General features: G+C 35.7%; 1 protein-coding gene across 4 annotated transcripts in view; it reads left to right on the forward strand.

Moving 5' to 3' along the window:
• Positions 1 to 13,446, forward strand: part of Epha7 (EPH receptor A7) — a 152,366-nt gene extending 138,920 nt beyond the window's left edge. For 2 of the 4 annotated variants that reach the window (XM_021161335.2, XM_021161337.1), the window contains exons 15-17: positions 7,252 to 7,445; positions 8,379 to 8,534; positions 9,850 to 10,354. In XM_021161335.2, coding sequence (XP_021016994.1) covers positions 7,252 to 7,445; positions 8,379 to 8,534; positions 9,850 to 9,964 — 465 coding nt within the window. In that variant the 3' untranslated portion in view covers positions 9,965 to 10,354. Of the gene's footprint in view, positions 1 to 7,251; positions 7,446 to 8,378; positions 8,535 to 9,849 lie in introns of all 4 variants that reach the window. The other 2 variants (XM_021161338.2, XM_021161340.2) reach the window with 2 other exon arrangements.
• The last annotated feature ends 1,429 nt before the right edge of the window (positions 13,447 to 14,875 follow it).

The raw sequence follows: 14,875 nt of genomic DNA on the forward strand, positions 1-14,875 counted from the left end.
ACCAAGAGCCTCTCCTCCCATTGATGTCCAACAAGGCCATCACAAAGGGAACCTCATAAAGAGTTGGGTAAAACCAGTGTAGCAAAAGCAGGGTGTCTTCACTGCCATTCAGAAGAATGCTAGTAGTAGATGAAGTAGATCTGTACTTCTAGAGTTGATATAGATATAGGCAAGGGCAGGAATCAGCTACAGCTAAAATTCAAGTCTTTTCATTAGATCGATATCATTGTTTATAATTTAGAGTAACCTAACAAGTTCCTGCAGCTTTTCAAGGCATGTTCTGCACATGGGATGCTTTGCGAGGCTTTGGCTCTGTATTAACCGAGAGGCATATGCTTGACAAGGGGGAGGTTTTTAATCATGTATGGGTTTTGGTATTTTTGAATTGAGTGATACACCTTTTACTGGTTTTGCTTTGTTTTTAGTGTTTCAAAGACAAAAAAAAAAAATCTAAACGATGCTTCCTTTTGGCAGAGGCAGAGTTTGCTAATATTTGACAGGTTTCAATGTCAAAGATTTCATGGACTGTCAAAATGTGGCAAACAAATCCTTGGGGTAGAGAAAGGGAATATTTACATCCCCAGATGCTCCATAGAGTTTCATCTCTTCTGACACCTTTCCTCTCACACTAGTTTCAAGACTAAAAGGATTGACAGCAATGTGAGATGACTTAAACTCAAAGTTTACTTAACTTCTAAACATAGCAGAAATGGGTGAGGAGGAAAAAAACTTACACTTTTAAGTTTGGAAATTACTTTATTGTATGTTTGTTTTTTTGTTTGTTTGTTTTCTTTAAAATGAACATCACAAAGAATTGTTATGCCAAAAATTATTTTTGTTGATCAAATAGCATTATATCTGGAGTGTAGTTTGTTCTTACTTCAATGTTTAGCGCCAACCTTTTAACATTTTCACCCTGAAGGTCTAAATTCCCTGTGAGTGTGGGATTTTTGTAGTATAAAAGGTTGTCTACATACTGAGTTTATAATGAGAAATGTATGTTAATATTTCTATTGAGGTATCCTTTATTTTATAGTTAAGCACTAATATATAATTTAAGGAATTTTGCTTCATTTTCAATGTTGAAATGGAGATAAATTTTTTTTTTCATGAAAAAAGGTGCTCTTTTGGAATCTGACCAGGGTTTATAGCCTGTGGATAGATCTGTGGATTCCCTACTGTGTTAGGAACTGCGCTGTTTTCAGGAACATATTGCATTTCCAGAGATGGTTGCTCTAATCAAATTTTTTTCATATATGCAAGTGCCCTAACACTGAGTTATATCCACAACCCTCTGGGTAGATTCATTAAGTGAACTAATTCATTTGCATTGTTTAAAGTTAGCAGCTAGGCATCTGTGAGGTAATTTAGAAAGGCCTAAAATTTCAAATGCATTGGATTCTAAAAGACTTTTCATAAGATACCATGAAAACACAATGTAAATTTATGGTTTTGTTCCTACTCAAATCTTCAAAAATCTAGTCTGACTGTGGTATGAGATGAAATGTCGGCACTCACAATAAGGAAATATAGAAAGGGTAGGTGACAGAGAGATAAGTGGTATTGAGAGGTTTCTGGTGCTTTGGCTTCATTTCGTACCGAAGAAAACTAGAATACAATACAAGAAAATAGACATATGCATGGCCAAATATATTCAAATACCTTGACACCTCATAAGCATTTGAACAACCATTTTTTTATTTTCAGATACCTATAACTTTCTGTAGTCTCGACTGCATTTGAAACAGTGTAATATGTAATATGAAATTTAAGATAGTAAGATTTTCTAATACCTGTTTTATTTAATGGCCTTTCAAAGAAAAATTCTTTATATGTTTACAAGCGATCATACATTAGGATGATTGCAAAGTTTGAAAGCATTCTTTTGACGTTCATAATAGCTACCTTTTAATTGGGTTTATTCTGGATTGGTCAAAATGAAATATTTGTTTTCAAATGATGAAATTTCAATATTACTATATAGTCATTTTCTGTTATCAGTACTTGAGAAAGTGTTTTCCTGTTGTGTTTTGTTTTTACTGTAATCAAAGCACAAGGCAGACCAATCGTCCCTTTTACTTGTAGGTAGTTGGAAGTGTGACTTAAAAGAGAATGAACTTACAAAAAAAATGATTTCTTAATTTCATCAGTTAAGAGGTCACTCAAGAACTTGCAGTTATTCCTCAGAGGAGCAGAGTTTTTGCTGCTCATTCAGAGGACTCAGGTCCTGTTTTCTACAGACAATTAGGGAAACTACTCACAAACACAAATTCAGGTGACAGCAGATGCTGGTGAGGATGTGGAGAAAGAGGAACACTCGTCCATCCCTGACCTCAAGCAGTACTACAGAGCAATTGTGAAAACAAACAAACAAACAAACAAAACTGCATGGTACTGGTACAGCAACAGACACGTAGATCAATGGAATAGATCTGAAGACCCCCAAAATGAACCCATACACCTATGGTCACTTGATCTTTGGCAAAGGAGCTAAAACCATCCATTGGAGAAAGACAGCATTTTCAACAAATGGTGCTGGCACAACTGGTGGTTATCATGTAGAAGAATGTGAACTGATCCATTCTTATCCCCTTGTACAAAACTTCTACCTTTTAAAAGTCAACCCTGATTTTATGGCTTTATTTTTTTTCATATTAAGATAGAAACAAAGTAGTAATTTCTTTCTGTAGTTTTTAACAAAATCACACAAGAGCAGTTCAGCATATTTAGTAGCTTGCAGCAGTCTGGGTCAGGTTATCAGAAGTAAAACTTAGTATTGAGCAAACTCTGGAGCCAGTCATGAATCGTTCCATTTTGAGTTAATCCAGACCTGTAATCAACAGGTCTATGTTAATTCTTTTCTTAACTCCAATGTCCATACTGTAGTGAAAAGGGGACACTATAGTGGTAAGTTTTATATCTAAATCATACTAACAGTGTAGACCAAAGAGGTTGTCTTTGTGACAGGTGTGAGGATAGATCAGTGCAGGCAAACCCAACATATTTAGATTAAATTCACAAAATATATAGGTCATGCTATATGTATGCTTTGTTGTTTCCAAGAATGTTTAAATACTTGGGAGAAAAAAAAAAACTCTTCTTAGTCTCCTCATTGGAAATATAAAATTCCAATTCTGGTCTGATCAGATCACCTACATCCAATTCCCTAATAACTGTGGGATTTGAACTCTCTTTTATGTGGTGCAAACTTTATCTCTAACTTCAGTATGATAACTGTATTTGCTTAAGATTGTTTTTGTAACACTCAATATAATTCCAGGTCAAAGCCATATCAATCATATTGTAGAAATATGATAGATATTTACTATAATTGTTAGTTGTGTCTTCAACTGGTAGTTTTTTTTTTCTGATAAGTTAACAACAACAACAGCAACAAACTACAGAATGTTGAACATCAGTTTCCAAAGAGGTGCAAGTATGTTGGCCAGTTTATCACCAAAGAATAAAACTTAACTTATACCAACCTTCTCTAAGTGGAAAAGCATTACCAGAGAGTCTCTGACAAGTCCTCTGTTCAAGGCCAACATTGTCAGTGACAACGTCTGGGTGCAAACTGAGGTCTCATGCTAGGATGTGTTAAAGATTTGTACTCTGGTGTCAGTGCTGTCAATGGGTAGCCCACTAATCTTTAAGCAGTCAGAAGAATTTTGTTTTCCACTGAGGTGAGTAGGTTTATCAGATGGCTTCATAAATTTCTAGAAGGCAATGGGATGCCTCCAAAAGTTCACTACCTCCTTCCTTCCTGGAAGGTGCTTAGTGGTACTTGCTTCATTGGCCCAAAGTTCTAAACATGCATGGGATTCTAAGCTCAAGAAGTCTAAAAGGCATCATGAAAGCTTGGGGCCCTCTCGATGCCAGAAGGATGTCAGAAGGATCATAAACATAATTGTATTTTACAAGAAGATTTGGAACAAAAGCAAAAGTAGATAATCCTTCCTACATTCTTTTTCTAAGGCAACCTAAAGCAGTACAGACAGGGTGGACAATTAGGAGGTAGAGCAAATGATGTGAACTGAGCAAATGCTGTTGGTATTTAAATAAAATTTTGTCAAATTAGGAAAATATTCTATGTGTTCACTATCAGCAACTTTGGGTATAAAGAGAGTCACTCTTCCCAATGAGGAAAATAACTTCCCATGTGTTTATTGTGTGGTAATTTTAATGTATAAAGTTTTGGAAGTTAGTGATTATGTGCACTTCACAGGTTAAGCTACTGTTTAAATCACTTAGCCTAGATATTCAAAAGTATATCTACTTTACTCTGAAGTGTTTATATATAATACTTGAATCTAAGAACACCACTGTTACTTGAATGTGAGATAAGTTTTTGTTATAACCCAGTGGTTCAATTCCAAGTAACAGTCTCACAACTGTGTATATCTTCATTTCCTGGAGATCCAACACCCTCTTCTCATCTCTGTAGGTATTAGGCAAACATGATGCTACTCATACAAACATGTAGGCAAAACACCCATACACATAAAATAAAGAACTAAATAAAACCTTTAAAAATATGATTCCATGTATATATGTACAAATATTTGTAATACATATACATATATGCTATCTTTATAAAGTTACCATTTATGTATGTTTGTCCATGGGATAAATAGCATGATAAAGATATATTTGGGGGTATGTTTTCAAAGCTATATGCTTGCGGTTTGGGGACCAACGGTGCTCATGTAACTTCTATCAATGTTCGTAATCATCACTACTTAATGTTTCCCCCTTTAGTGTTCAAAAATAAACAGTACTTGTGGAAACTTGGTGAAGACTTACCTTGAGACCAAAACTGTATTCAATAAGATGTAGAGCAATTGTTTCAAGACCATATTTTTCAGGACTTAGAACCATGAAAAAGTGGTAACTAGTTGCCTATGCGTACAAAAGAGAATTCAGCACCATTCTCAGATTTCTGCTAGGATAACTCTAAGTTACATTGGATGAATCAGAAAAGCATTGGAGGCAATAAGATACATTCAATTTTAAACTTATAGATTGTGATATACCCATGAAGCCTATGAGATTTTTAGTAAAGTAATGCAATATAGATAACTGTACAATTTGAAGATTTGGAACTAGGATTTTATGGTTAACACTTTTTAAATATTGCTAAAATTAAGTTTATTTATCTTTTTACATTATACTGTATGCATACATGTTTCTCTTAAAGTACAAAATGGACTCGCTTTGTTTTCCATATGTATAATCAATTTTTCTCCTTAAAGAGTTAGTGCTAGTCGTCTGATTCATGTCACCCTCCATCTTACATATATTATCCTGTGCTATTCCTGCAAGAAAACATGCATCTTGTTGACAAGTGTCCCTAAAAAATACCAAAGTCTTTAACATTTATTAATGGCAGTTTGTTGTCTGACTATATCTGTCTTTATTTTCTTAAAAAACTCAAGGTTAGTTTTGTGTAGTTTCTTTTCAAAAAAGGCCCTTTTTTCCTTACTTCTTTATTTCATTTTTGAGATTGTAATATATTTACAAGATTTCTCCCTTCCCTTTTCTTCCTCCAAAACCTCATTCATATATATATATATATATATATATATATATATATATTTCCAAGTTTTCCTCCAAATTCATGGCGCTTTTAAAAAATAAGTTGTTATTATAAGCATATACTTACAGTATATATATACATGTTCTTAAATGTAATCTGTTGAGTCCATATAATGTTACTTTTCTGTACATTTTCAGGGCTGACAATTTAGCACTAGACAGCCAATGGGAATGCTCTTCCCTAAGGAAACCTACTTCTCCTTAACGTTCCTCAGTGTAAGGTCAAGGACTCATGGCTTTTCTCATCAACTGTGACTTACTCATTGGTGTCATCCTTGCTGAGTTTATCGCTCAGTGATGATGTTGGTGAAAGCTTATGTGGATGACTACTGTCATTGCTAGGAGAGACAGTCTCACAGCAGTCTCCCTCTTCCTCCCCATCTTACAGTCTTTCCTACCCCTCTTCCACAGTGAACTCTGAGCGTTAGGTGCAGGAGTGTCTTGTAGATGCATCCTTTGTGATTGGGCTCTACAGCTTAGTGTTCTGATTGCTTGGAGTTTTATAGAGTGGTCTCTGTTGCACAAATAAATTGTGGTTTTACAACCACAGTTTACTAAATCAGTATAATTTCTAGCAACAATCTATAAACATTTGTCCTTATGTCCACTGACTTTTCTTAAATTTTTAATACTATCATGATAGCTAATGTCAAGAAATGTATTTCTCCTTGAGTAATATTTTATTTGTTTTATTTTTAATCTCTTATTTAGGTTATAGCTTGCCTTCCTATTGTCTTCCCTGTGCTGATCAGATTAATAATAGTTTTAGATTTTTAAGATTTTTTTCCTTTTCATATAACCAAGAACATAGGTGATAAGAAACATAAGCTCTCTAATATCTTTAAAGAAATATCTGTACAAACCTATTTTATGTTTGTAATTAATATTTGAAGTCGATACAAATAATTACTCTGGCTGTGATTTATCTATAAATTGTCTATGATAAAAAAATTTAAACCAGTACTATGAATCATTAAGCCTTAACTAAAAATTCATTTCATTTTTCTGCTATAAAGCTTTCTCTATATCTGTCAGGTAGGTGAATATGGAGACAGGAAGGAATCCAGCCACCCCTCACGGACCAGAGCAAACTGTATGCAGCAAGGTCTTACATTGCATTGCCGAGAATAGTAGCCTTCTTGGGAGTTAAAAGGAAAGTGTGTCCGATAATAGGTTTTGGCAGGCCACATTCACATTGTGTGCTCTCTTGTTTGATGAGTGTCATCTGCTCCCGTCAAAAAGTGGAACTCTTTGGCTTACTTTCAGTAACTCAATTTCCTTTTCCACTTTCATTATCTTTTACTTCTATGCACATGTGTATTCTTACAACTATATTTGGCTGAGAGAGTTCCATAACACGTCCCCTTTTGAAAATCTCTGGGGTGGCATTAAAAATATTTCCATCTCTTGCTCCCTCTGTGAGCTTAATTGCTGTTCCCTATTGCTGAATTAACGAGGAAATGTCATCATATCCTGTGCCTCCTGGACCCCATAATAACATGCCTAATATATTCATGAATGTTTTGGAAAGAAGAAGTCTTTGTAAGCAATATGTCTTGCTCTTATCTGGATAAACCATTTTGCCTTCCAAGCAGTTCATTTCATTGTAATTGAAGCTCAGTTGGTAATCTTTTTTAATGTCCTTTTGGCTATCAGGTCATTAAAGCGATAGAAGAAGGTTATCGTTTGCCGGCACCCATGGATTGTCCAGCTGGTCTTCACCAGCTAATGCTGGATTGTTGGCAGAAAGATCGGGCGGAAAGGCCAAAGTTTGAGCAGATAGTCGGAATTCTAGACAAAATGATTCGAAACCCAAGTAGTCTGAAAACACCCCTGGGAACTTGTAGTAGGTAAGAAATCCCCAGTGAGATGGAACTGAATGAAATTAAAATATCCACATAATTTACCTTCTTACTCTTTTCCCAATCATACCCTGACTTCTGTGTTCAACCGTATATCTATACTATAATGTTAGGTTTACAAAGCTTTATTAGCTTTTTTTTTCTTTTTTCTTTTTAGATGGTTTACCTTACTTAGTATTTAACAAAATCCATTCATTGTTATTGGACCTCTCTTTTCTTAGGATTTCTGAGAACATGAGATGTCTTTCTCAGAAAGTGCTGGCTGGGTCTTTGTGACCAGGTAGACAGGCATTGCTTTTGGGCCTGATTGTTACCATCTTGCTTTGATTATGTGGCTTTGCTGTATTCTTAGAACGTAACTTATTGTCTTTCTTTGTTATCTTATAAATGCTTCTGTAGAATTAGAAATTATAAAATGTGACTCTGCATATACTGTTCAAGATGCCCATTAAGTACAGTCCCTTCACTCTGGGCCCAGGGCATAGCAGTAGTTTTTTTCAGCTACAGCTGCAGAAAAGCTTGCCACTGTGGGCCGCACTCAGTGGGCTCTCTTATCTCTACAGGACTCCCAGTATGTCACCAAAACAGAGAATGTTTAATGCTCTGAATAGCACCCTGGCACCCTGCGTGAGTTAGGATACAGCCAGATATCTTTTACTAAAAAGCCAGGGAACAAATATGACTCTTCCAAGCTTCATCACTTATATAGTGTTTATGAGCATGTAGAAGAAACAGGCCAGTGAGCACTCTTACAGTGAAAACTTAAATTCAGGTATTTGTAGTTTCTGGATAATTTACTCTGTTTGGGTTTTGGTTAAGACATCTTACTGTATTTCCTATAGCCTTCTTGTATGTATCCAGACATCCATTTCTGGTAATTGCTGAGAATATTTTTTATTGCTGTGTTTTACTCTTACCTAGACCCATAAGCCCTCTTCTGGACCAGAGCACTCCTGACTTCACTGCCTTCTGTTCAGTTGGAGAATGGTTGCAAGCTATTAAAATGGAAAGGTATAAGGACAACTTCACAGCAGCGGGTTATAACTCACTCGAGTCTGTGGCCAGGATGACTATCGAGTAGGTTTATACTTATTAAATTGTATTTAATAATTGACCAGGTGCAATCCACAATTGTGGATTATCCTATATGCTGGATTATCCTGTTTAGAAGCCTGTAGGTCACAAAATCAAGGTGGGAAAAGGCATTTCTTTTAAAAATAGTTATGTGACAGCAATGCTTTTAAGTATAGTTTTCTTACACAGCATACTAACCTTTTTATGAAATCAGTAGTCACATGGTAATTTTGTAAATGAGAAAGCTAAAGGTCAGAAAATTTGAATATCCTCTATGATGACTCAACGGGAGTCTGACATCTAATTTGTCTCCATGGCCAGCATTCTGGACCCTGCACAGTGGGACTGTCTCCTTATTAACCACTGCATCATTCAGGCTCCTATTCACTGAGGAATATTTCAGCAGTCAGCTTTTAAATGACTATGAATTTAAACTCAAAAGACTTAAGTTGTGCTTTCTAGTCAATCATTGATTAAATGGTCCTTAAAACTCTCCTAAAGCCCTCTCACCCTTGCAACCAAATATTCTTTCTGAATACACCAAGAAATGACATACATGTGGACTTCAGCATATCCGCACTGTCCCCTTCTGTTTCTTTCTAACAACCAATACATAAAGTTGGCGTGCTTATACCTGAATTTCCAGAGTAAACTGTATCTCTGTCATTCTGTGCTCTTGAAAGAACCTGCAATATAATACAATAGTATTACCTCATTGCAATGTTTCTGGTACTTGGAAATATCTAAGCTCAACTCTTACAGCTTTTAAAAAGGACACAAACATTGAAATAGTTATAGTTAACTCACTGCACATTTAAGCTTTAACTCTAGCATTGTACATATATGTAGCAGTTTTATTCTTGCTATTCAATTGAAGGAATACAATTGTATCTCTAGGAATTCATGCTCAGAATTACTCCCAGAATCCAGCTCACTGTACATTTCTGTGTGACATTGACTTCCTCAACTTTCTCCTGGGTTCCCAAAACAATTTTCACTATTACAACATCCCATGTTTCCAGTTATATAATTTACAATGTCCAGTGTTTCAGGTAACATTCCATTGCCTTTTAAAATAAAATCTCAGGATGAATTAAAAAGCAACAGTATGGTAAACAGACTTGTTCATCCAGTATTTTCAAATGAGACCATCCAAATACATCAGTATCTTCTTTAGAGTAAGGCTGTAGCACCCAAGAGTACCGTTAGTATACCTCAGCCAACAGGTAATACCACGCGTGAGTGGCTGTGAAGAAGCACGCAGAGCACGATCAGTTCTTTGTCATGTATCTGATAAGCATGCCCTTGTCTTTTTCAGTGATGTGATGAGTTTAGGGATCACACTGGTTGGCCATCAAAAGAAGATCATGAGCAGCATCCAGACTATGCGGGCACAAATGTTGCATTTACATGGAACAGGCATCCAAGTGTGACACATCGGCCTCCCTCAGATGAGGCTTAAGACTGCAGGAGAACAGTTCTGGCCTTCAGTATACGCATAGAATGCTGCTAGAAGACAGTTGATATACTGGGTCCTTCCTACAAGAAAGAGAAGATTTTAGAAGCACCTACAGACTTGAACTCCTAAGTGCCACCAGAATATACAAAAAGGGAATTTAGGATCCACCAGTGGTGGCCAGGAACACAGCAGAGACAATAAACAAAGTACTACCTGAAAAACATCCCAACACCTTGAGCTCTCGAACCTCCTTTTTATCTTATAGACTTTTTAAAAATGTACATAAAGAATTTAAGAAAGAATATATTTGTCAAATAAAAATCATGATCTTATTGTTAAAATCAATGAAATATTTTCCTTAAAATATGTGATTTCAGACTATTCTTTTCCAGAACCATCTGTGTTTATTCTGCTTAAGGACTTTGTTTTAGAAAGTTATTTGTAGCTTTGGACCTTTTTAGTGTTAAATTTATGACACGTTACTACACTGGGTACCTTTGAAAGACTCTCAAACTTAAAGGAAAGCAAAACTACGCACATAGTTGAGGATATGACTTTGTCCTTCATGGCTTTGGTATCCTGGCTGTGTCATTTTGTTCTGTTAAACCAGTGATGTTTTGATATTGTTTGCTGATTGGCAGGTAGTTCAAAATTGCAAGTTGCCAAGAGCTCTGATATTTTTTAACAGGAATTTTTTTTTTTATTTGTAAAAATCAGACAACATACTAACTTTTCAATGAAAAAAAAAAAAAAAGAAAGCAATAATGATCCATAAATACTATAAGGCACTTTTAACAGATTGTTTATAGAGTGATTTACTAGGCAGAATTTAATAAAAAAAAATGTCAAATTTTAGGTTTATGTGTATATGATAAAAGGCTGAGGCTTCGTCTAAAGATGCTGGTGAAAGCAAGACTGGAAGCAGAAGCTCTCCAGCGTTGGCTAACCCAATCCGAGCACATCAAGAGCTTCAGTCTTGTGACAGTAAGAAATTTAGGAACATAGTTGACCTATATTTTGTATTCTTTCTTGTTGAATGCAGTCCAAATACAAAAGTAAGGAATTCAGTTTTCTATTGTTACTCTGAAGCAAGATCACAGGGGCCGTTCTCTTCTCACCACTCACAGACAAACTGGCCGCAAATATTTCCACCAATGCAGTGAGAAGAAAGCAACACAGAGGTATTCTATCTATGAACAGTGACACACACACACACACACACAAACCCTTTTAGGTCAAAACTCTTTTACCCCAGAAGGAAGAAGTAAAGGGTCTGGCTTTTCTGTTTCCACTTTATTTATCAGACCATATTATTTGGTTACTGTGTTAGAATTTCATAAGCAATAATTAAATGTGTCTTTATAGCTATTTCAGGAATGTATACATATTTGAGTAATGTTTTCAAAAGTTACAAAAATCATGAACTACCCCAAAACTGAACTGTTGTACTTCCAAAGAAAATTGGGCTGTTTATAATGATTTTCCTAGAGAAAGATCCCAGGGATCGGTCCTAATTGGTGTTGTTTGGTAATGTGGACATCCACAAACAAACAAACAAACAAACAAGAACAGGTAACAAGCAAAATCTGTAAATGTTCCTTTGTAAAACTTGTAAATTTTATTTATACCGTCTTGTTTTGTATACACATTTCTCAGTCGTGGCTCCGAGGACATGAAAATGCTCTATATTTTTCTATTTTACTTGCAGAGCTTCACAAAGAAACAGGTATTTTCAGTGCTACTTAATGTGTTTTCCCACATTTAGGACCAAAGATGGCTATAGAAAACTCAAATGGATTGCTTCCCAAGCCCCTCCCTACCCTTCTTTTTCCTTTTTATCACTGTACAGTGTTATTTGATATTTTAATTTATTTTTTTCGATTGAGTAGAAAACTCATTTTGATTTCTCTAAACTGTTTTTTGTCCCTAAGGAAAAAATAATCTGTAAAAATAGTTTTAATTAGCATAATCCAGTCACCCTAGACACTTCCATTTGTAATCTTTGTAATAGACTGTAAATATATTTTTGGAACTATAACACAATGTGCTTGAGGGTTATTTTTCAGTGTCTGCAGTGTATACAAAAGTGTTTAACCTCAGTATAGCACTTTACAATTCTAATCAGTAGCGTTGGCCTTTGTGCGAATGAGTGCGAGCTTGAGCGAGTGTTCTCTAATTCCGTTTGGATTCCGGACTCACTAATAATGAAGTTCTTTTCTTGTTCATAGCTTAAGGTGCTTATTTTTTCTATTAAAAATTAAATTAACAAAAAAGCCATTCTAGAAATAGAAGACGCAGTATGGTACATGCAGACAGAGTCTTTCCTGCTTTTTCTAGTAATAGATTTATAGTTGAGTAGTCTTTCTTGAGTAGAAGGGCAGAAAAAAAGTGGTTTTTTTGAGTTTTCTTTTCAAGAAATAACTTTTTCCTTCAGCAATATACCTCATCTGCCTTAAATTTTTTACAGCTCTTTACAGGGAAAGGGGAGACGGGATGGGAAAGACACAGCACAATAGGAAGTGGATGATTGCATCGTGCTCTCGTTTGTAGGTTTCTTTTCCTAATCAACACTATGATTTTGAAGTACGCGTACACGAAGCAAACGTGAAGAGATAAGGAATTAGCATTGTGAACCTGATTGTAATCCTCTCTTCCGGAAAGAGATGAGATGCTATTGCGATGAGAATGTACAACTTGCACCTTGAAATCTTTTTTGATAATTAGTGCTCAGGGGAGGGGGGGAAAGTAGAGAAAGCAAACGCCCAACAGAGAATTCCAAAAGTATAGAACACGCAACAGGAAATGGCCTCCTTGCTTTAATACAGCCACCTTTTATAGAACACCGCCCATCCAAACCACCTGGTTTGCGTTCAGTACTGAGATACATTCAAGTAACTTCTTACATTGGGAGCTAATATTTTCTCAGCAGTGGATCAGGGCCCTGTTTTACTAGACTGGTGGCTGGCTCATGCTTCTCAGAGCACTGTTAGTAGAATCATATTGTATACTTATGTAATCTACATTAGCTAGCACTCTTTAGGACTATATTTTAATTGCTCCTCTTCTTGGTGTTTCTAAGACAATGGAAAGGGTGTAAGTCACCTCTCTTTTATTTAGGTAATGCTGATCCCTCCCCTTTTGTTTCCTGAGCAGCCCAGAACTGTACTGCTCCCCAATGTGCATGTCCAATGAATTACTGATGTGTATTTTTTTGCTATATGTGGAGAAATCATGGGGAACTCGGGGCGAAATATGCTTTTTGTTGGTTGAATTTTGTCCCTCCTTGCCTAAGAATTACTACAGGGGTCATCCTTTTATAAGGACAAAAAAAAAAAATGCTTTTGAACAGTGTCTTCAATGTATCAAGCACAAATAACTCTTTCTTCAACACGAATCATAAGTCTCTTTTTACCAGCTTAAAATAATAAACGAGTCTATTAGACAATGTAAAGAAAATCCTGTCTCCAGTCATTGGTGGGTTCCTTCACATTCCGTATGCTTTCCTTTCCTAGCTAATAAGATTTTGAGAAAATAGTTGAGTGGGCTGATCAGAATATGAATAAAACTGATTATCCTTACACCCCCTCATGGATACTGACCTAATTTCACTCTAATCATTTATTATGGGATAACAAGACTGTTTACAAAGGGCCAGATTGTTGAACATTTGAGTTAAAACCTGGTTTTGTTTGTTCCTGAAGCAACTACAGGAGAATACCAAGAATATTTGCATAAGAAAGGAAGTAGTTTGTTGCTGGCCCTTGACAGACACTAAATGTCAGACAAAGCAGAGTGACAAGGGGGAACATTTGCATTTTTACTGCTGGGTAATGCAAACAGGAACCACCACAAAGGGAAATGTACCCCAACTAGTTCTCTAATCCCGCTGTGGAGCACAGACTCCTGGCTTATGGATCAACTTGCAAATGAAACTCAGAAAACTCACCATCATGGAAAGGTGAACAAGAAGTAGCAAACATGTCAAGAAAATGCTCATTGTGTTGAAGGATCCAGATGCTTCTCATGCTGGTCTGAACCAAAATGCAAGGAGAATATTCTAACTTACGGCTACCGTACCCATTCCTACTGAAGACATAATAATATAGCAGGCTAAGATGTAAGGCAGTAACGAACAGAGAAAAGTCCCATCATTAGTTGTGCGTATGAATGATAACAAAGTTCAGAACACAAAGGCAAATCCCTAAAATGAGCAGATATTTATTAAAGTTCTGTGTCTATATGTGCTATAAAATCATCATCATTTGGCAATGTCTTTCCCAGAATTATTAAGATATAATTTATAAGCATGTGACCACTATGAAACAAAAAATTATTTTAATATTTATGATGTTCATCTTTTTTTTGGTATAGCATTTATTTTTGTTTCAATAAAAACTCAGTATCAGTTATGAGGAAACATTCTGAAGAAAGAAATGAAAATCAAAAAGCAAAAGGGGGAGAATCATGTTTCTAAATACAGAGATCATAATTACATATATTACCCAAGTAATAAAAGTAAGCATGTGGTGCCTGGGAAATTTTAAAACTACTGAGAGGCAGTGACCCTGAGTCCATGTGTGCTAGCCTTAAGCACTTCTCTGGTCACTTCATTGTGTGCATCTCAATATAGTTTGATGAATGTGGGCACAAGAGTAACATTGCAGTACAAATCCTGTGAGCTGCATTAGAGTTAAGTGCTGTAGGGTTTTTTTTCCAAGTTCAATGATTGAATGTAATTAAATCTATAATTAAACAATAAAAGATCCCTTCTGATTGACCTTGAGGTTAAAATAAATATAATTAATTGATTCAGTTTAATTGGTCCTATTGCACAAATGTTTTCTGGGTAAGAATAAGAAACAGTAGTCTAAGATTTCATAGGTTA

This window comes from Mus caroli, chromosome 4 (genome assembly GCF_900094665.2).
Source record: "Mus caroli chromosome 4, CAROLI_EIJ_v1.1, whole genome shotgun sequence".
Taxonomy (NCBI): domain Eukaryota; kingdom Metazoa; phylum Chordata; class Mammalia; order Rodentia; family Muridae; genus Mus; species Mus caroli.